Source organism: Papaver somniferum, chromosome 5, assembly GCF_003573695.1.
Source record: "Papaver somniferum cultivar HN1 chromosome 5, ASM357369v1, whole genome shotgun sequence".
NCBI classification, from domain to species: Eukaryota; Viridiplantae; Streptophyta; class Magnoliopsida; order Ranunculales; family Papaveraceae; genus Papaver; species Papaver somniferum.
Window position 1 is genome coordinate 191,626,139 of NC_039362.1, and position 20,943 is coordinate 191,647,081.

Below are 20,943 nucleotides of genomic sequence, written 5' to 3' on the forward strand. Positions count from 1 at the left end.
TTTATTTCATTGCAACAACTATTGCGATGGGTTGCAAAGTCCACCAAAGCGTCCTAGTCTCCATTTTATGATGGATCAAAAACAAAAATGACATAATGTAAAGTACCAACATTTTCATGACATCAGTAAGTGATAAGCATCTCTAATCCATTATTTTCTACACCAATGATGAATGTTCAACAAGTTTACTGCCAAATCAAAACCAGCTAACTAATATTAAATAACTAGGGCGGCAAAAAAAATTTGAAGGAAGAGGTAAACATCTCAATTAATTAATTTGATATAACAAGATTGCATACAACAGCTTCAAATAAATCACGGATGAAACCACAATCACTAGGGCGGTGATTAAACCATGATTTTTTTGGACGTTATACTTCGTTATTGACTGTTGAAGTTAGGGACTAGTGGTTCATATATATAGCTTTTACAACCAATTTAAAACCATGTTTTAAAAGAATTTCCACAAAAACTCGAGAATTTCTTTGCTAATGTTCATCTGAATCCATATTTTCCCATCGAATTATCATATCAATATTTAATCCAGGTGACGCTGCGTCTTCAGTGTTGGGACTTAGGAGCATGTTATGTTGCATTGGGTCTATCTACGTTCCCATTTCTTTACAGAAGTTTGTGGCAATTATTATGGGACTAGACTGGGGCTTACTAAAAAATGGATCAAATAGAAGCTTATGATCGGGGATGCACTCAATGTTTTACTAGTAATTATATAAAATGTAACCAGCAGAAAATCCATATCAAATTACATGGGACGAAATTAAAAAAATAAGCCACACAACAAAGGAAACACACCATGATCACACACAAGGTAGTTCACGTCGGCCGAATGAAATCGAAACAGATGCATGTAATTCATTTTCTTTAGCAAGAGGACAGGAGTATCTGATGCTTTCCAAGTTGCAAGGATCCCTAGTAGGGATCTATCACCCTTCACTGCATCTTCGGAATCAATAGAATCCATTTCCACCAATTCTGATGTTGTTAGTTTCACCTCTAAAGATCCAATATTTTGATTGAGGTTTTCAATCTTGGTTGTGCCTGGAATTGGGCAAACATCGTTTCCTTGATGATATAGCCATGCCAAAGCAAGTTGGGATGGTGTACACCCTTTGTTGACAGCCATTTCATGTACTTTGTCAAACATATGTTTGTTCTGCTCAAGATTCTCCAGTTGAAACCTTGGTAGACTCTGTGATATCAAATTATATAGAATTCATTAAACAATTATCTAGGGATGCATTCAAAAACCGGGGCATATGTATACATCCAATATATGCAAGACACTGATCAAGACGTAGCAGATGCACAAACACACACCTTTCGGAAGTCGTTGTCGGCTAGGTTGTCAACAATTTTTGGGCCTAGAGAAAAGAATCCCCTTCCCAAAAGGCAGTATGGAACAATTCCAATACCAAGTTCTCTGTGTGGATTAGGAAATTTGATCAAAACTTCTATAAATACAAGTAAACTGCTCCTATATGATTCTGGAAAGATTTGCGATGCTGATGAAAATACATATATGGGTTAAAGGACAAAATGCCCCGAAATCAACTCACTAGGTTTGAAAATGCCCCGGACGTTAGGCAAGAGATCAAAATGCCCCATTCCATTAGTTTTCAAATTTTGGTCAAAATTGGGGCATTTTCACTACCTTTGACCAGTCAACTATAGTGTGATTTTTTATTTTTGCCCTTCGCAAGAAAAAATACCCGACACGTACTGATATGGTTCTCTTAACACGTGGGCATCTATTTCAAGGACACGTGGTCAAGGACTGACACCTGTAGCAAACGTGTGTTTCGTACGTGTGCTACAGGTATTATCTTCACCTGGGTCGATTTTCAGCCACAGAAAGGAATCGAAAATTTTCCCAGATACAGAGAGCGATAGGGTTACAAGCGAGAGAGATCGAGAGATTGATAGACCGGAAGGACAAAGGGAACTGCAGATCGATAAGATAGATGAGACGGAGTAGATAAGAGGCAGGTTTTCTCTTCCCGATGACGAACAAGTAAGTTTTTCGTTCAGAAATTTGACGTTTTAGGGTTTGTGATTAACCATGTGATGAGTATCTTTCTACATTTGATCTGTTTGATTTGGTATATGCTTTACTATTTGGGGTTAGGGTTTGTGAAATTGGTTTGCGATTTAGGATATGTGATTATGATTTTTGATTTTTCGATTCAGGGAATGTGATTATGAAATTGGTTTGAGATGATGATGTTATAATCTGAAGTTAGGGTTTGTGACGATTTGAGATTTAAACTGAGTTGGTGATGGCTGCAGGGTGAAAGGGTTGTTGATAAATTGTGGATATGCAAACCTAGTGGGTCGATTTCAGAAAGTACAAATTAGGGTTTGTTTGTGTAGCCAATACAAATGAAAATTGTGTTGTAATTTGATTCAGGGAAAATGAAATTAGTGTAAACATTAGTATGATTACTGTAAACATTTCTGTTTTTGGTAATAATTTTTGGTATGATTACTGTAATCATTAGTATGATTACTGCAAAACATTTTTGTAACCACCATGGCTGCTAACACCCTTGCTGTATTATTTTGTTTCATTACTGTAAAAAAATTTCCTGTAAAAATTTGTTTCATTATTGTAATCATACTATTCAGTGTTTTGTTTCATACTATTTGTTTACAGTAATCATTACTGTAAAATTTGTTTCACTACTGTAATAATTATTGTAATCATACTATTTGTTTCATTACTGTTTTCATTACTGTAAACAACCATTATTCTCTCAATTTATTTGATTACTGTAAAAATTATTGTTTTTTTGTTGGGGATCTGTTACAGAATGGGTAGCAAGGATAGGAATTTCTGGTTAACTGATATAGGTGGCCGGTTTAGAGACTTGCATATTCTTGGTTGTAAAGCTGGTACCAGTGGAGATGTAAAACCCAAAATCTCTCGCCGTCCATTTTTGTAATCGACACGTGTCACAATCTCAGTAAATGACGAAAATAGGACCCTAGATTTTCATCTTGGTGAACAGAAGGGTATAAATGTCAATCGATTTTCACATGCGGGCCACATGCTTACGCATTTGACCACTTAACGCTCTGAAACGGAAAATATAACATAACGGGGCATTTTGATACGATTTTGGGGCATTTTGATTTCTTACCTAACATCCGGGGCATTTTCAAACCTGAGGGGTCGATTTTGGGGCATTTTATCCTTTAACCCTATATATATATATATATATATATATATATATATATATGACCTCACCTGCATGTAGAAATTATATCTTCCTCTATATCCCTACTCCACAATGACCATTCTGGTTGAACTGCTGTTATTGGATGAACAGCATGTGCTCTCCTGATGGTTGAAGCCGATGCTTCGGAGAGTCCTATGTATTTGATCTTCCCTTCTTCAATTAGTTTCTTGAGTTCCCCCATCTTTGGTATTATTAAGAAAATTTAAACACAAAATTAGCTATAACCAGTAACAAATTTTAGAATGAAGAGAATTTTCATGCAGATAACAGACATACCGTAACCTCGATGGGAATAGTAGTATCAACTCTATGTATATAGTAAAGATCAATGTAATCAGTTTGAAGTCTAATCAAGCTAGCTTCGCAAGAAGCTCTAACATATTCCGGATCACCACGAATTTCTGAATTCCCATCTTCATATATAATTCCAAATTTTGTAGCCACTTCAACTCTATCTCTTACACCAACAAGTGATTTTCCAAGTAAAACTTCGTTACTAATGATGAGTGCTAAATAGTGCATATTTATATATATTTTTGTTGGCATTTAACTCATCTTTTGTGCATTAATTCTACATTTTATCCCATATTCTGTATTTTCATTGTTTTCAAGAATAAATATTTTTCTTACTTAATTTTTCATTTTTAGGTAACAAATAAAATCTGGATGAAGTGAGGAGCAAAAAGAGCAGAAAAGTAGTGAAAAGCCGGGAGGAATTACGCAAGGAAGCCGCGAAGAATGTTGTGCACAAGACCAAGAGGGTAGAAATGGGCTCAAGAAGGAGGAATTGTTCTTAAAGAAGTTATGGGCCTGGCATACCCAAGGCCCAAAACCCTTTCTCAAACCCATTTCCACTACCCAAGCCCGTATCGGATTTCAGCCGTCAGATTGAAGCATCTCAGCATCCTACGGTCGCTCCATCATCGCACATCAAACTCCGAAGCTCCCGCTTTACATCGCAACGCCGATCTCCATCTTGGGCCGTCCTTTTCGTTGCATTCCTCCATCCGACGGTCGCTACCCACAGCCTCCCATCTCATCGTTGGATCCACCTACCATCGTCACATCCTACGGATCAGCTCGCCAAACATCGAATCAGATGTTCCCGCTTCACACCCTAGCACCGATGCCTATACTACCACCCAAACACCTCCTTCTTCCCAAAACTTCATCTCCTTCACCCGACAGTTGCAGAGCTCTGCAACTCCACCACCCCCCCTCTCTGCCGCTGTCACTTCCGTCACCACCACCAGTTCCATCACTGCCACTACTATCTCTTCACCGACAACACCCCCATATCCCTAGCCTAGTTATTTTCTTCTCCTCACAACCTCTGAAACCCTAGGTTTTGGGGTGAGTAAAATAGCTAGAAATTAGGGGACAATAGGAGCAGGAAGAGCATCAGAGGGACATCAAGAAGCATGGGTCGAGCAAATTTTGGAGATTGGAAGCTAAATTTTGGGTAATAAGTTAAACCCTAATTGTACTGTGTAGTGATATTTTTGGGGAAAATGTGTTGAAACCCTAATTTGTTAATTTGGGTATAAAAGGGAGGTGCTGTAGAATGAAAAACTTGTTCTTGGACTAGCCAAGTTTCCCCCTAATTGGGTTAGGTTTGATTTTAATTTCATTGTCAATTTTCATCATTTGCATATTTTTCTTCTTGTTCACTGTGTTGTGTTTGATGTTGTGTAATTGTTGATGTGTTGTTAGTTTAATGCTCCTGTTCATTTGTAATTGTTCCTGTTTAGTTCTAGGTGTTAGCATGTTCTAATTCACCACTAGGGTGAAGATGAAACCTTAATGCCACTGTGTAGGAGACTACAATTTTGGCCTCTCATCACTTTGCTCTCACATTGTATGTCAGGCATACATTGTAGTTAGGATACCCCTGTGATTGAAAGTGCAGCAGCCCATGTTAATTGATTATGGTCCAAACCTCAGACTAGTTATGCTCTAATCAGATAGCTAGTACTTTGGGAGGATAATTTAGTTGCAATTGGAATATCCGACTTAGTCTAGGTTAAGAGGTGGAATCTAAACCCTAGTTTGCCATCAACCTTCCCTGTCATCCACAATTCCATCTTCAACTGTTTAGCTTTGTTTTCTTGTTTTCTTTCACTTGTTTTACCTTCACTGCTCACTGTGGTGTCTTAACATCACAATCTTTACTTGTTTCACACACTGCCACAATCTTCTTATTTCACCATTTCCACCTCACTGTTCACTGCCCCTAGGAACAAGTTAGCAAAGGAAGCAAGAAACCAAAAATAGCAAATAAGCCCACCTTGTCCCTGCGGATCGACCCGTATTTGCACCACACTACTTTCCGACACCGTGCACTTGCGGTTATTTCCGTGACTCTTTTAGAGAGCCACCAAGTTTTTGGCGCCGCTGCCGGGGACTCGGTTGCGGCGCAATTGCTCTTTCTTTCTTTTGGGTTGTTACTGAACTCTGCTTGCTGTAACTCCTATGCTTGCTTGCTGATTTTGCTTGTTGTAACTCCTGTTGAGTTGCTGCCCTGCCTGCACTGAACTGAACCACCTGGTGCTGCTGGTGCTCTTGTGCTGCTGTGGTGCTCCTGCTGGTGCCAGGCCAAGAATCCTGTGAGCTTCTGCACCTGTTGCTGCTGATCTGCTCCTGCTGCAAAGCCCTGAGCTGGTGAGCCTGCTGAAGTTGCTGTCAAGCTTAACAATTTGAACCAAAGCCCAACTGGGCTGTAAACTGCAGAGGTGAACCAAAGCCCAACTGGGCCTCAGAAAAGCCAAAGCTTAGGATGATCCAAAGCCCAACTGGGCTTTTGCAACCTAACTGAGCAGCTGGGCTGTGCTTAAGCAAGTAAGCCTAAACCCATTAAGAGAACCCAACCTGTGGGCTTCCATTTTTAATTGTGGGCTTGTAATATTAAAGCCAATTTTTGGGCTTTTTATTTTCTGTTGGGTTTGTAATTAATTTTTGTGGGCTTGTTTGTTTAATTTGTGGGCTTGTATTTAATTTTTGTGAGCTTGTTTAATTTGGACTTGTATTTTGTATTCTGGGTTTTTAAACCCAGCTGAGCTTGTAACCGATCACGCTAGTTGAACTCGTTAGTGAGCCGAGTACCCAAATTCTAGGCCGAGATTTTGGACTCAGTTTCACCAAACGTTTTCAAACCAGCTGAGCCAAAGCAAACACAAAACCAACAGTGGGCTTGCTCCCATTCAAAAACCAAATTTTATTTTCTTTTAAAAAAAAAAAAAAAAAAAAACCAAAATTTTTCTTTTTCCCATCAAAACCAAATGTCTCCCGACAAAACCAAATTTTTCCCAAAAAGTCCAATCCCATTAAAAACCAAATTTTCTTGTAGATAATGTGTTAGTTAAATTTCCTTTTGTATATATTTTGTGCTCATCCATTGTGACTCCGAATATGTTGGAGTTTTGCCTTGGATAACGGAGTTTTAATTCTGCTTTCGCCGAAATCGGGTATTCTCTCTCCTTTTACTCTACTCAGCATGTCCCTTTCCATATGTTGCATTTTAATTCGTTCCATATTTTGAAACATTGAGGACAATGTTTAGTTTAGGTTTGGGGGTATAGAGTGGATACCATGATAATATGCTATAATTGAAAACGAACTCCTTCTTCTTTTGAAAAAATCGAAAAAATTATAAAAAATTAAAAAATTGAAAAAAAACATAAAAATGGAGCTCATTTACCTTGAAATGTTGACTCTTGTGCAAATATGTATTTTTATTAGGAGTCTTAGTCTAGATATTTAGGCACCCTGATTCTAGCACAATTCACATAGTGATAAGAAACTTGCACGCGCACGATCTACCAATACATGTATAGCCTCGATCTTCAAGGTGTTTGATAGGAAGTTACGATTGCCAATCACTTTAGAATACTGAACGAAACTTGACTAGCTTGTTCTTTGGTTGGTTGGGATAGAAGGTGGAGGTTACATTAAGAAAGACAACCATCGAATTTAACTGGGTGCATCAAAAAGGGCTACCTCTTGCAAAGTGTCATGTAATTTTTATTTCCTGTTGTATTTGTATCAAAAGTGTTTCCTTGTTCTAAAAAAAAAAAAAAAAAAAAAAAAAAAAAAAAAAAAAAAAAAAAAAAAAAAAAAAAAAAAAAAAAAAAAAAAAAAAAAAAAAAAAAAAAAAAAAAAAAAAAAAAAAAAAAAAAAAAAAAAAAAAAAAATTCAAGTATTTATCAATTCCATCATCTCTTGTTCCAAAAATAAAAGAGAATAGTCAATGTAAATAAGAGTCATGTAAATAGTCATTTTGTTGTTTTTTGTAATAAGCAAGGAGGGTGTATGCCATTGATGTACAACGCGAGCAATTGTGAAATACCTCCAACTCATTCACAATTCTCGTAAAGTCCGGACAGCTAGCTAGATTTCGACCTCAGTTCTTAGCCTGAGAAACTATCTCTTGGTGATTAGTAGTCATAACTTCAGATCTTTCTTTACACATGTGTAGATACACTTTACACTCTTATCACATGTCTTTATTTGTTATCAGTGCTAGGATTGTGCCTTTGATAGCTAGATTGACATCTCCATTTTGCTGTGAGCTTAAACTGTTTTGCACATGTCACATTTGACGGAATATGAGCTTATATTTTGTCCTTAGGTTTTGTAGGCACACCTCTGGTAAACCTTCACGAGACTTCAACTCGTCCACTAGGGACACTTAGTGGTTTAAAAGGCTTAGTGCATACGCTAAATGCATTCGAGAGACCAGCGACAGTGGTATAGTTAGGATTTCCTTAGTCTTGTTTTACTTGAGGACAAGTAAAATTCAGGTTTGGGGGTATTTGATGAGTGCTAAATAGTGCATATTTATATATATTTTTGTTGGCATTTAACTCATCTTTTGTGCATTAATTCTACATTTTATCCCATATTCTGTATTTTCATTGTTTTCAAGAATAAATATTTTTCTTACTTAATTTTTCATTTTTAGGTAACAAATAAAATCTGGATGAAGTGAGGAGCAAAAAGAGCAGAAAAGTAGTGAAAAGCCGGGAGGAATTACGCAAGGAAGCCGCGAAGAATGTTGTGCACAAGACCAAGAGGGTAGAAATGGGCTCAAGAAGGAAGAATTGTTCTTAAAGAAGTTATGGGCCTGGCATACCCAAAACCCAAAATCCTTCCTCAAACCCATTTCCATTACCCAAGCCCGTATCGGATTTCAGCCGTCAGATTGAAGCATCTCAGCATCCTACGGTCGCTCCATCATCGCACATCAAACTCCGAAGCTCCCGCTTTACATCGCAACGCCGATCTCCATCTTGGGCCGTCCTTTTCGTTGCATTCCTCCATCCGACGGTCGCTACCCACAGCCTCCCATCTCATCGTTGGATCCACCTACCATCGTCACATCCTACGGATCAGCTCGCCAAACATCGAATCAGATGTTCCCGCTTCACACCCTAGCACCGATGCCTATACTACCACCCAAACACCTCCTTCTTCCCAAAACTTCATCTCCTTCACCCGACAGTTGCAGAGCTCTGCAACTCCACCACCTCCCCTCTCTGCCGCTGTCACTTCCGTCACCACCACCAGTTCCATCACTGCCACTACTATCTCTTCACCGACAACACCCCCATATCCCTAGCCTAGTTATTTTCTTCTCCTCACAACCTCTGAAACCCTAGGTTTTGGGGTGAGTAAAATAACTCGAAATTAGGGGACAATAGGAGCAGAGGAAGAGCATCAAGGACTAGAGGAGGCATGGGTCGAGCAAATTTTGGGAGTTTGTAAGTTAAATTTTGTGTAATTTAAAAAAACCCTAATTTTCTGATTTGGGGATTTACAATTAGGGTTAGTGTTCTAGTATAAATTGTACACTGTGTAACATTGTGAGAGGGGGGAGAAGAGACCCAAGTTTATTTTCAGTAAGAATTTTTCTATCAATTGTTTTTTTTTGTTCTTTGTCCTGCTACTGTTAATTTGTCTCCATGAACACCAACACTCTTAGTATCATGTTAGGTTCTCTAACTATGAACTAAGTATCTTAACTGGGGCTAAGATGAAACCCTTAGCCTGAATGCTAATTTGTGTGCTGATGTGCTGCTATTTATGCCAAGATAACTGTGCAGGATAAAATTTTTGTATTGAACACATGTTGCTTTCACCTAGAATGTCAAGCATCCTAGGTAGTTAGAGTTTCTCTATGTTTGTTCACTAACTCTACATTGCTTGTTATTGTGTTTGATTAGTTGTGCTTTAAACAGACAACTAATACTTGCCTTGATTGAGTGATTGGAGGTAATTTATCTATTCAAAGAAGCTAAAGTAGTTCATTAGTTCACATGCTAGTATGGGCTGAGAGGTGAATTCTCAACCCTAGTTTCCATTCATCTGATTCACCCTATCCCTGTTACTGTTCAGAATTTTTACCCTCCTCATTTGCTTGTCCATCTTCAGTTCACTGTGTAACTTTGCTTCAATCTCAGTGATTGAATTAGTGTAATGTTTTGCCTCCAAGTCTGCTATTCAGTTAATGTGAATGATTGGTATCAATGATCAATGATTAGTGCTCCAGAAATAATTGTTAATGTTAGTGTTTAGTTAATGAGAATGATTAGTAGTTAGTAATTAATGCTTCAGGAATAAATACTGTGTTGAAATTGAGGTTAATCTGAAATCAATGCAGTGAAGATAATAACTGTTAGTGGGAAATTAATGCTGTTCTGTGACTTCTGTTTGAAATAAATGTGAGTTATGAGTAATGATTAGCAACTGTTAATGATTAGCAACTGTTAATGATTGAGAAGTTAATGCTAGCTCAGTAATAAATGTTTATGGTTGTGAAGTTAATGCCTGTTCTGTTAATGGTTGTTAGTGAAAAATAAATGCTGATAATTGCTAATGATTAGTGCTGTTGAATGCTAATGATTGGTTCTGTTTAGTGTCACAATAAGAAAGATCACATTTGCTCCCCCTTGTCCCTGTGGAACTGACCTGTGCTTGCCCTGTGTTGCTTGCCGACACTGTGCACTTGCAGTAGAATTTTTAGGACTACATTTCTAGACCCAACAACTAATATCTGCGGTATCAAAGAAAGTGATACCCTTATCAATGGCATGGTGGATGAGACTAATTATATCGGAATCGGGTTTTGAGTGACAGTAGAAATCTGACATACCGGCACACCCCAGTCCTTGTTTTGATACTTCAAATCCCTCACTACCCAATTTCATTCTTCCTACTGTTTCTTGATCACCTTCCATATCTCTCCCTTCTTTTCTTAGTTTGGTTATCTGGTTGAGCTTTTTGATATTTTTCTTGTCAATGGCTCTCTACTTAAAGTAATATATCAAGGAGGGGAGTCCATCGTCATCCATGATGCTGGACGGACAGCTGGGGAGATTAACATATAAAGGGTTATTTGACTTTGGTGCTCTGGGGTTCGTGAGTAGAACTTAAAATACTTGCAAATTAAATTTATGTAATTGAAACCAAAATAGTTGGAGCAATAAAGCATGATTTATATGGGCAGATACCATCTCTACTAGGGGTTGATATCAGTCCATAGATCCAATGGTTAGGATCATCAGGATCTTTTTGTCCTATATGGACTGGTATCAGTCCCTAATAGAATTGGTATCAGCCCATATAAATTATGCAGTAAAGAAAAAGTATAAACTTCAATAACAAAAGAAAAGTCATTACTTCTACAATTCTTCAAAATTGTAGAAAAGAAACAGTAAAAAATACATACCAAAAGGGTTCGCGAGCATAACTCAGTGGTATCACATCACTCCAATAAGGAGGAAGTCAGGGGAAGTTAGAGATTCAATCCCCGTCGCCGTAAAAATTTATGATAGATTAGTTGTATAGTGGATTGAGTGTTGGATCTCCTCAGATATCTCCTTCTAGAATGACTTCGAGATATTTGTTTCGATTCTTTTTTGTCAAGACTTGCTCGACTCTAATCTAGTTATCTCTGTACCCAGGAAAACTTGTGGATGTCAAACGTCTCTGAATTCTACTGACAATTTTCAATGAAACCAAATATATGACCACTCGATAAAAATTGAGAGATATCATCCACAGTACTCTGTGTCATAACCTTTTCGTTTAATCAAATCCAAGAAAATACCGCATATGATCTCTACTTAATTCTTTTCATACCGTTCTGCATCGTTTTGATCCATTTCTTTCCCTATACGACATAGTAACGGTAAGCAGACCGTTATTACGTACTGCTGTCATAGACTCAGTATTCGCATCCAGAGGGATGTCAAATCTCGATATTGTTTCAGTAATAGTAACACAAGCAACTTAATGGCATCTATTAGCAAACAATATAGGAGAGCCTATATTTAAGAGATTCGTTTTCTAAATTTAAAGTCTTGAGAACCAAGTATTGGTTTCGTGTTAACCAAGTAAGTGTTTATATTGCGAAAAGAATGAATGATTCGGAATTTGACATGGCATCAAGAGCCTGGTTCAAACCCTAAAAAAAAAATGGGAAAGCACCGGAATATGATTCATCGAAGAAAAATCTGGTGTATCATTTAGGATCAAATGATGGTCTTGGAATTATTATTACCCCGATTGTATTAAAAGGTACTAACTATGATGAATGGACCAGAGCCATTCGAAGATCTTTGATAGCCAAACATACGTTTGGTTTTGTTGACGACATAGTAAAAGAACCTGCGGATCCTGAACTGTTGGAGGAATGGATTGTTATTCATTCTTCCTTGGTTGTTTCCTGGATTAACAACACATTGGATTCTTCCATCCGGTCAACGTTGGGAGATTATGATGATGCTAGTCTTCTCTGGACGTACTTAAATAATAGATTTTGTGTTGTCAATGGAACCAGAATCTGTAAACTCAAATCCTCTTTGAGTGAATGCAAACAATGAAAGCCTGAGAATGTACTTGTGTATTATGGGAGGCTAAACAAGATATGGGATGAACTGGTAACATATATAAAGATACCACAATGCAGGTGTGGTCACTGCACTTGTAATATTGCGACACATGTTACTCTTTTGAGAGAAGAGGATTATTTTTATTATTTTTTGATTGGTTTAGATAGTATGTATGGATCAATGCGTGAACAATTGTTAGCAAGAGATCCTTTACTGTCTATTGATAATGGATATCGAACGATAGTAAACTCTGAACGTTTGATAATGGGAGACACTTCTCTATCTAAAGTGGTCCAAGACAATGCCATGGATTTTAAGGTGCAGCCTGATCAAAGAGTAAACATGAATACCTATGATGCTGGAAAGTTTTGCAAACATTGTAACCGAGAAGGACATTCTGAAGATGGTTGTTATCAATTGATTGGCTATCATGAATGGTTGGGAGACATACCTCGTGACAGTGGAGGATATGGCAGAAGTGGCAGGAATGGTGGTCACAGTGGTCGTTCTGCTTCTGCATATGGTAGAGGTGGCCGTGGTAATGGTAGTACTAATCATGTGCGGTCCAATAACTTAAACAACAAGAGCATCTCAACAGACATGTGGTACGGTACCTGCAGATGGAACTGGTTTGGTTGGCGTGAAAACAACTCAACTTCAACCAGTTATTGAGTTTTTAAGTTCGAACAAATCGAAAATTCAATTGCAAGGTGATTGGAGTAGGTGAGAGACAAGATGGAATTTTTTTTTTCGTGGTGTACCTCTACAGTTAAAGTTCTTGCAGTTTGTGGGGATCCGTACGAGCTGTGGCATCGAAGAATGAGGCATCCTTCGGAGAAAGTCTTGCAAAAGATACTAGTTGTGAGTAGATTATTTAGAAAAAACAATATTGCTTGTGATATTTGTCCACAAGCAAAGCATCGTAGAAGTACGTAATTTTCATGTTAGTCGGAGTAAATCTAATTGTTTATTTGAATTGGTTCATCTGGATTTATGGGGGACTTACAAGACACCTTCATCTGTGGAGCTCATTATTTATTAACTATAGTTGATTATTTTTCAAGAGGCGTATGGATTTATTTGATCAAAACCAAAACTGAAGTTGAATTGATATCTCTTAATCTCATTGCTCTTATCAAACGTTAGTTTGACAAGGAAATCAAATATGATAGAAGTGATAATGGGACATAATTTAATTATTTGCGTGAGTATTTTAAGATTAATGGGATAATATTTGAGACATCTAGTGTTGGTACACTACAACAAAATGGAAGAGTTGAGACAAAGCACCATCATATAATGAATGTAGCAAGAGCTTTGAGATTTCAATCTAATTTACCAATACAATTCTGGGGGGAATCTGCATTGACTGCAGCATACTTGATTAATCAATCACCAACACCATTACTTAATAGCAAGACTCCATAGGAAATTATTTTTGGAAAGTTTCCTCCATATGATCGGTTGTAAGTGTTTGGGTGTTTGTGTTATGTGCATAACCAAAAATAGTAAAGGTGATAAGTTTGCAAATCGAGGAAGGAGATATGTATTTCTTGGGTATTCATTTGGTAAAAAGACATGGAAAGTTTATAATTTGGACACAAAACAGTTTTTAATGTCAAAGGATGTGGATTTTTATAAACGACAGTTTCTATTTATTAATATCAATGATGGAAAGTCTACAAATATTGTTACATCAAGTGAAGAAGCATGTTGGAGTGATGATGATATGGAGAGGAATTGTAGTTTCCTAGGCATATTGTTGAACATCAACAGGATGAATCATAATAGCACATACAAGGCGATGATGAACCTCATCCTGATTTCGGATCTGAAGCAATAGAAGAAAGTGTACAAGAACAACCAGAGTAGAATAAACAGGATGCTTCACTTAATCTTAATGGTATATGGTGGAGGTAATACATCAGCTGAGGTCGTGGTAGATAATAATATAAGTGAGATGGGTAAAGGCAGGCGTCAGAAAAAATTTCTTCTAGAAAACTCAATGGTTTTGTGATACATTCGGTACAGGAAAACAGACCATCTTCCACTCAAACTATGCAATCATCGGCCTCAGGTACACCTTATCCTTTAACATATTATGTTAGTTGTGATCACTTTTCTGCAGCATAAAGAAAATATCTTGCAGCAATAACTGCTGAAAATGAGCCCAAGAGTTTCAAAGAAGCTATGAAGCATCCAGGTTGGCAGAAATCCATGGCTGAAGAAATACGATCCTTAGAGGAATATGGGAATTTGAGGAATTACCACCTGGAAAGAAGGCATTAGACAGTAAATGGATTTATACAGAGAAGCGTGATGAAAATGGAAATCTGATACGTCTCAAATCAAGATTGGTAATTTTTGGAATCATCAAGTTGAAGTATTATATTATAATGAGACCTTTGCACCAGTAGCAAAGATGGCAGCATTTCGTACTTTTCCAGCAGTTGCAGTAGTTAAGATCTGGAAAGTGCATATGATGGATGTTCATAATGTGTTTCTTCATGGTGATATGGAGGAAGAAGTGTATATAAAGATACCTCTAGTATTTGTTAAGGGAAATCCTAATATGGTTTGTGGAATGAAGAATCCATTATTTGGTATAAAACAGGCACCTAGGTGTTGGTTTGCGAAGTTATCAACAACTTTGAAAAAAATTGAATTTAAATAGTCATATTAAGATTATTCTCTATTTACAATGAAAAAGGGAAATATGCAGCTTAATGTGTTGGTTTATGTTGATGATTTGATTGTGGCAGGCAATGATATGATTGCACTATAAAATTTTAAAACTTACCTGGAACAGTGTTTTAAAATGAAAGATTTGGGGAAGTTATAATATTTCCTAGGCTTAGAGGTGATACGTAGTAAACAAGAATTCTACATATGCCAGAGGAAATATGCATTGGACATTATCATGGAGACTGGGTTGTTGGGAGGAAAACCTGGAGAGTTCCCAATAGAAATGAATCATCGCCTGACATTGGAAACATGCAAGATACTAGATGATGTGGAAAAATATAGACGATTGGTGGGTCGGATAATTTATTTTTCAGTCACAAGACCAGATCTTGCATAGTTGATGTAGTTTTGTAGTGGTAAGTAAAGTGTTCGTTTCTCGGACTTGTTGAGATTCGATTTTAGACTTAATATAATATGTACAAGGAAAGCTGTCACAATATCGAGAGGTACTGAGATTCAGGATTCCACCAAATTCCATTCATGTGACTCAATTAATAACTCCAGTCAATTATAACTCAAATATTAAAAATATGGACTCTTATTCTTTGCCAAAAATAGACTTTTAAAACTTTAGATGTAAATCACAAGCATGGTGTATCAAAATCTCTTACGTCTAAGCATACACCATCAAACGAAATAACAACTAATTAGTGAAAATCATGAATCAATTAAAATAAGTACAAAAAGTCATAAAGAATTATTAAAATTACCACATGCGTGAAATAGGGTTTCCTCCGTCATCCCAGTGTTGGGGTTTATCTCCTCATATTAATCATGATCTCAAAATACATGTATAAATCTCAAAAGTTGATTAAAAGGGAGTAAAACAATTGAACAGAAAAATCGCAACAGAAATAACTGTTTCAAAGGCGTTGTTCACTGTTACAAGAAGAACGATATATATGAAGTGTTGTTGAGACTGCAGCTGCGACCCCCACAACTTTGTCGTAAACACTGTTGAAGAACGACTATCTTCAGACGTACGTTCTTCGTGTTCTTCAGCAGCAGCAGAAACCGAGTTTGATCGAACTCTGATTTCTTCTTCTCTGGCCCTCCTCCGGTTCCCAAACTCTCGACTCCCTTCTATGAACTCCCAGCAACTTATATATAGACAACAGAGCGATTTAATCTCCCCAAAACTTCTCGAAATCTCTTCTTTTCTTTTCTTGACAGTTACGGCAATAATCTCTTCCCAAAATTGTTTCGCGCGTTTCTGAGCTTTCCAACTTATCTCAAACTCTTCCTTACATAGGTATGTATCTTTGGAAATATTTTTAGGTATTTAGTCTCTCTAGAACTTCTAAAAATAATCTCAATAGGGTCCGTGTAAAAACACTTTCCATTTTTAGCTCCAACTCGGTTTATAGCCCAATTCGATCCAAACAAACGACTATACCAGGCTTGTTTAGTTGAATCACGTCCATCCCAATCAATTCTGGCGATTGAATCTCACTAAAACACCTTCGAAATCAATCCCCAACTCTGCCAGTTTCATGCACAAATGTCCCGCCAATTTCAGTTTTTAAAACGATGAAGATGTCCTCCCCCTATCATGTGCTGGTCTCCCTTTAGAAGCTGCCTGGAAATGGATGCCCCTTAGTAATTAGTCACCCCTTCTCCATTTTAGGGGTCCGAATAGCAAGTGTCCTCCGGGGGTGCCCCACGCAACTTTTCGAGCCGATTTTTTCAAAAATATTTATTGGCCAAAAATACCTACACACACATAAAACACCATAATAAGTACAAAAATGAGCACTATCAATATATAGAATCGAGACAAATTAGACATAAAAATGTGTCTATCAAATACCCCCAAACTTATTATTTGCTCGTCCTCGAGTAAATTAAATAAAATAAAAATCCTAACTCATTGACGCAGGCATCGTCGATTGCATTTAGCGTATGCAATAAGCCTTTAAACCCCTAGGTGGCCCTAGTGACCGAGTTATAGTCTTGGGAGGGCTTACAAGAGATATGCCCACAAAACGTGTACTCCAGACTTTAGCTATCTACACAGAACCTTGGAAGGCACTAAAGAATCTCCTTGGTTTGCATACTTATTGACTACAGGAGGAAGTACCTGATGCGAAATTCCAATTGTTGTATACGAGTTTGCACTCAAGCATACTAAAATTCATATAAAGTGACAGAGCTCTACTCAGATAGTCGCACAATGGACATCAATATCCGGAGTCAAAACTAATCACATGGATAGATCAAGAAGATGGATATATAGAAAAAAAATAGATGGTTTTGATGTTTACTAAGTGAACGGCGTTTCCCGTATCTGTCTGAAGGCCTCCGCCAAAATGAACCTATCCTAATGGATTGAGATACTAGTCTGACTAATATCAACACACTGGCATATACAAGGGAACCAGTGGTCGATAATCCTAACTCTATGTCAACTCAGCTGGCATATACAAGGGTACCAGTGGTCGACTTTATTAAATTTATTCCGGTTGGTCTGGTGGTCTGGTCTCATTTTTTTTTTCTTCAACTTTTTTTTTCTTTTTTTTATTTTTTTTCTTTTTCTCTTTTTTTTTGTATCTCAATCACTCTAATTCACCCTAGCATTGGTAACAACTTGAATCGTGAGCCACACCTAATCACTTAGAGAAACATAGTTTAAAAACAAAAACAAAATAAAAATAGAAGTGAAAAAGACTCAACGAGATATGGTGAAACTATCATGTTATTTCTAACACCTGAGCTCTGTGCTTTTATGAATAGACTCTTTAGATGTTGCCATCTAATCAGATTGGTTCCTCAACTCCTATAACCAGCATGCTTCCATCCACTTAGATTAGTTAGTGCCACCCTTAGTAAACATAAATTTCTAGGCTCTGGAGTTTATTTATACTGCAACTAAAAAGTTTCTCCCATACCCCCAAACTTAAATCTAACATTGTCCTCAATGTTCTAAAGATAAAATTAAAAGCATGAACAAGGAGAAACTGTTACCATTTGAAGCAAAAGAGTTGAGGAAAAATATTATCGTGTTGCATGAAATTGGGTTACCTCCCAAGAAGTGCTAAGTTTAACGTCTTCAGCCAGACTAATAGATGATTAGTCACCTCATGGAATCATAAACTAATAACCGAAATTTCTGTGGGTCATCAAAACCAAATAGAGCTATCACAAATAAAAGGAATCTGCAACCTGTCAAAAAAATAAGCAAATAAAGCACATCCTTGTCTAGTTTCCTGTTTAAGCCAGCTACATCTAGTTGTGGTTCAGGTTCAGGTTCTATAACTAGGTCCAAATAAAATATTTTCATGGGTTGGAATTCCTCAAAGCTAAGATCTGGTTCAAGTATTAGAGTCTGGAAAAACTCAAGAAAAAACTTAGAAGCACATAATAATAACCTGAATAATTGAGGATCCTCTAAGTCAATTAGATTTGACTCACACAATCGACCACAATGAAACTGGCGGTCAATCTTAAGCAAATGTGTCAGTTCTATTTTCCTAAAGTACTTAGGCTTAGTCTCAAAACTTAATATTCGACACATTTGAAAATCATACATTCCCATATTTGGAAGAAAAGTATTTGGTGGGGAAAAAAAGTCAATCTGGGTATCATAGCCTGGTTCAACCACATCAACCAGAGGATGGGTTTCTAATAACTGAACTTCGTTATGGACATCACTAGGTTCAGGAAAACGTGTATGAAGATAATCTTGTAAAATGGTTGAGGCAGATATGTCAAGACCCAAGTGAGGGACCTTTCTAAGAGTTAAATCACATGGAGAATGATAATCACCCCCAAACTTGGAGTTTTGGGTGTCTCTAGATAGACTAGCTACAATTTCCCTAGTTTCTAGATCATCAGAATCATGAAAATGGTCAATTGCTTCTTCTAGGTTATACTCAGATGATGCCTCCTCACACATGTTTAAATGCTCTACGAGTTCATCTTATTCGTCTAATACTATTGTTTCTAAATTGCTAGACTCTAAAATATTTTTCTCAAAATAAAACTCGTTCCTCTAAACCATTATCGGCTTCGTAATCAAAAGAAAATACTACATCGTCTAAAACGGGGGCATCTCTAGTCAAATCCTCGTCCTTTTGAATAGGTGAATAGTTATTAAAATGATTTGGATTTGAACTAGAAATAATATTATTATTAAGCTCAATTGGAGTAACAAATTCCTGATCGCTATACATACTTATTTCAAATTCTTCTTCAACACTATCCTCATCATAATCATCATTATAATAACATGAAAATGGTTGAACCTCATCTAAACAAGTAGTGTTATCAATTTTATCCTCGTCATCTTGATTATGAAAATTACTATCCTCATTTTCAAGGGTACTATTGCAATCACTGTATTGGAAATTAAGATTATTTCGAGCAATTCTTTCGTTCGTCTCAGCTATCAACTTGAAGGATTCCTCTATAGAAAGTTCTATTTCGTCATAAACTAATTTATTCATCTCAGCTTACTTACGTGTCGACTCCTCTAATTTCCTGAGGGACTCTTCTAAAGGAGAAATATAAGAATTTTGCTCGTATGACCGGTGCGTGTGTGGATAGTAATTGGGCTCATCAAGGTATGAGCCATAACCTTGAAAAGGTTGATGTTCCAAACCACTATTCACACTATGGTCAAAGTAGTAACGTCCATTTTGAAACTCAGTAGGATATTCGTTGTATTGGCTATTGTAATACCAGCTCGACATTCTATTGCAGGGGTGTGAGTTGTCACACAAAATAAAACCCACTGACAGGGGATTCGTGGGTGGATAGAGTCTTACCTCCCGTACCAGACGGGCGATGAACCGTTGAAGTCGACTCAGGCCACCGACTCCGATGTCAGTGTACGAACCCGAAGGGCCGAGACAGTATCGTAACTGTCGTCCTTCCCTGCAAACAGTTTATATTTAATCTTAACCCTTCCGTAGGGTTTTAAAAAATAATTTCCAGTCCAAAAATAAAGTCCAAAAAGTGTCCACAAATAAAAAGAAAAATTACAAAACCTAAAACCCTATTTACGTTTTCTAAAAATAAAACAAAATAACTAACTATACACAAAATATTCTTCTTCACTCCTTTCGGATTCCTCTCTTATTTCCTTCTTTGGTGATGCTTTCCTTTTATAGTACTTTTTTCTTTCCTTGTAGCTTCGCTCCAATCTGAAAAGAATCGAAAAATACCAAAGGCGTAAAAGAGAACAAAAATTCTAAAAGAAATAAAATAAATCTAAAACCTAAAACCTAATACAAATCCGCGTCGGCGGCGCCAAAAATTGATGTAGTTTTGTAGTGGTAAGTAAAGTGTTCGTTTCTCGGACTTGTTGAGATTCGATTTTAGACTTAATATAATATGTACAAGGAAAGTTGTCACAGTATCGAGAGGTACTGAGATTCAGGATTCCACCAAATTCCTTTCATGTGACTCAATTAATAACTCCAATCAATTATAGCTCAAATATTAAAAATATGGACTCTTATTCTTTGCCAAAAATAGATTTTTAAAACTTTATATGTAAATCACAAGCATGGTGTATCAAAAGCTCTTACGTCTAAGCATACACCATCAAACGAAATAACAACTAATTAGTGAAAATCATGAATCAATTAAAATAAGCGCAAAAAGTCATAAAGAATTATTAAAATTACAACATGCGTAAAATAGGGTTTCCTCCGTCATCCCAGTGTTGGGTTTTAGCTCCTCATATTAATCATGATCTCAAAATACATGTATAAAGCTCAAAAGTTGATTAAAAGGGAGTAAAACAATTGAACAGAAAAATCGCAACAGAAATAACTGTTGCGAAGGCGTTGTTCATTGTTACAAGAAGAACGATATATATGAAGTGTTGTTGAGACTGCAGCTGCGACCCCCACAACTTTGTCGTAAACACTGTTGAAGAACGACTGTCTTCAGACGTTCGTTCTTCGTGTTTTTTAGCAGCAGCAGCAACAGCAGAAACAGAGTTTGATCGAAATCTGATTTCTTCTTCTCTGGCCCTCCTCCGGTTCCCAAACTCTCGACTCCCTTCTATGAACTCCCAACAACTTATATATAGCCAACAG

General features: G+C 37.1%; 1 protein-coding gene across 2 annotated transcripts; it reads right to left on the bottom strand.

The window, feature by feature from the left end:
- Positions 1–712: 712 nt before the first annotated feature.
- LOC113278379 (auxin-induced protein PCNT115-like) lies at positions 713–10,495 on the bottom strand. 2 transcript variants are annotated; one of them, XM_026527235.1, is made up of 6 exons: positions 10,306–10,495; positions 6,404–6,416; positions 3,537–3,756; positions 3,269–3,441; positions 1,337–1,441; positions 713–1,208 (listed from the first exon to the last, which is right to left on the bottom strand). In XM_026527235.1, exons 1-6 carry the CDS (start codon positions 10,493–10,495, stop codon positions 779–781), a joined length of 1,131 nt encoding a protein of 376 aa, XP_026383020.1. In that variant the 3' UTR covers positions 713–778. The 2 variants fall into 2 exon arrangements, with proteins under 2 accessions (XP_026383020.1, XP_026383021.1); XM_026527236.1 differs by lacking the exon at positions 6,404–6,416 and adding an exon at positions 8,509–8,521 and having other exon boundaries at positions 713–1,210; positions 1,339–1,441.
- Positions 10,496–20,943: the final 10,448 nt, after the last annotated feature.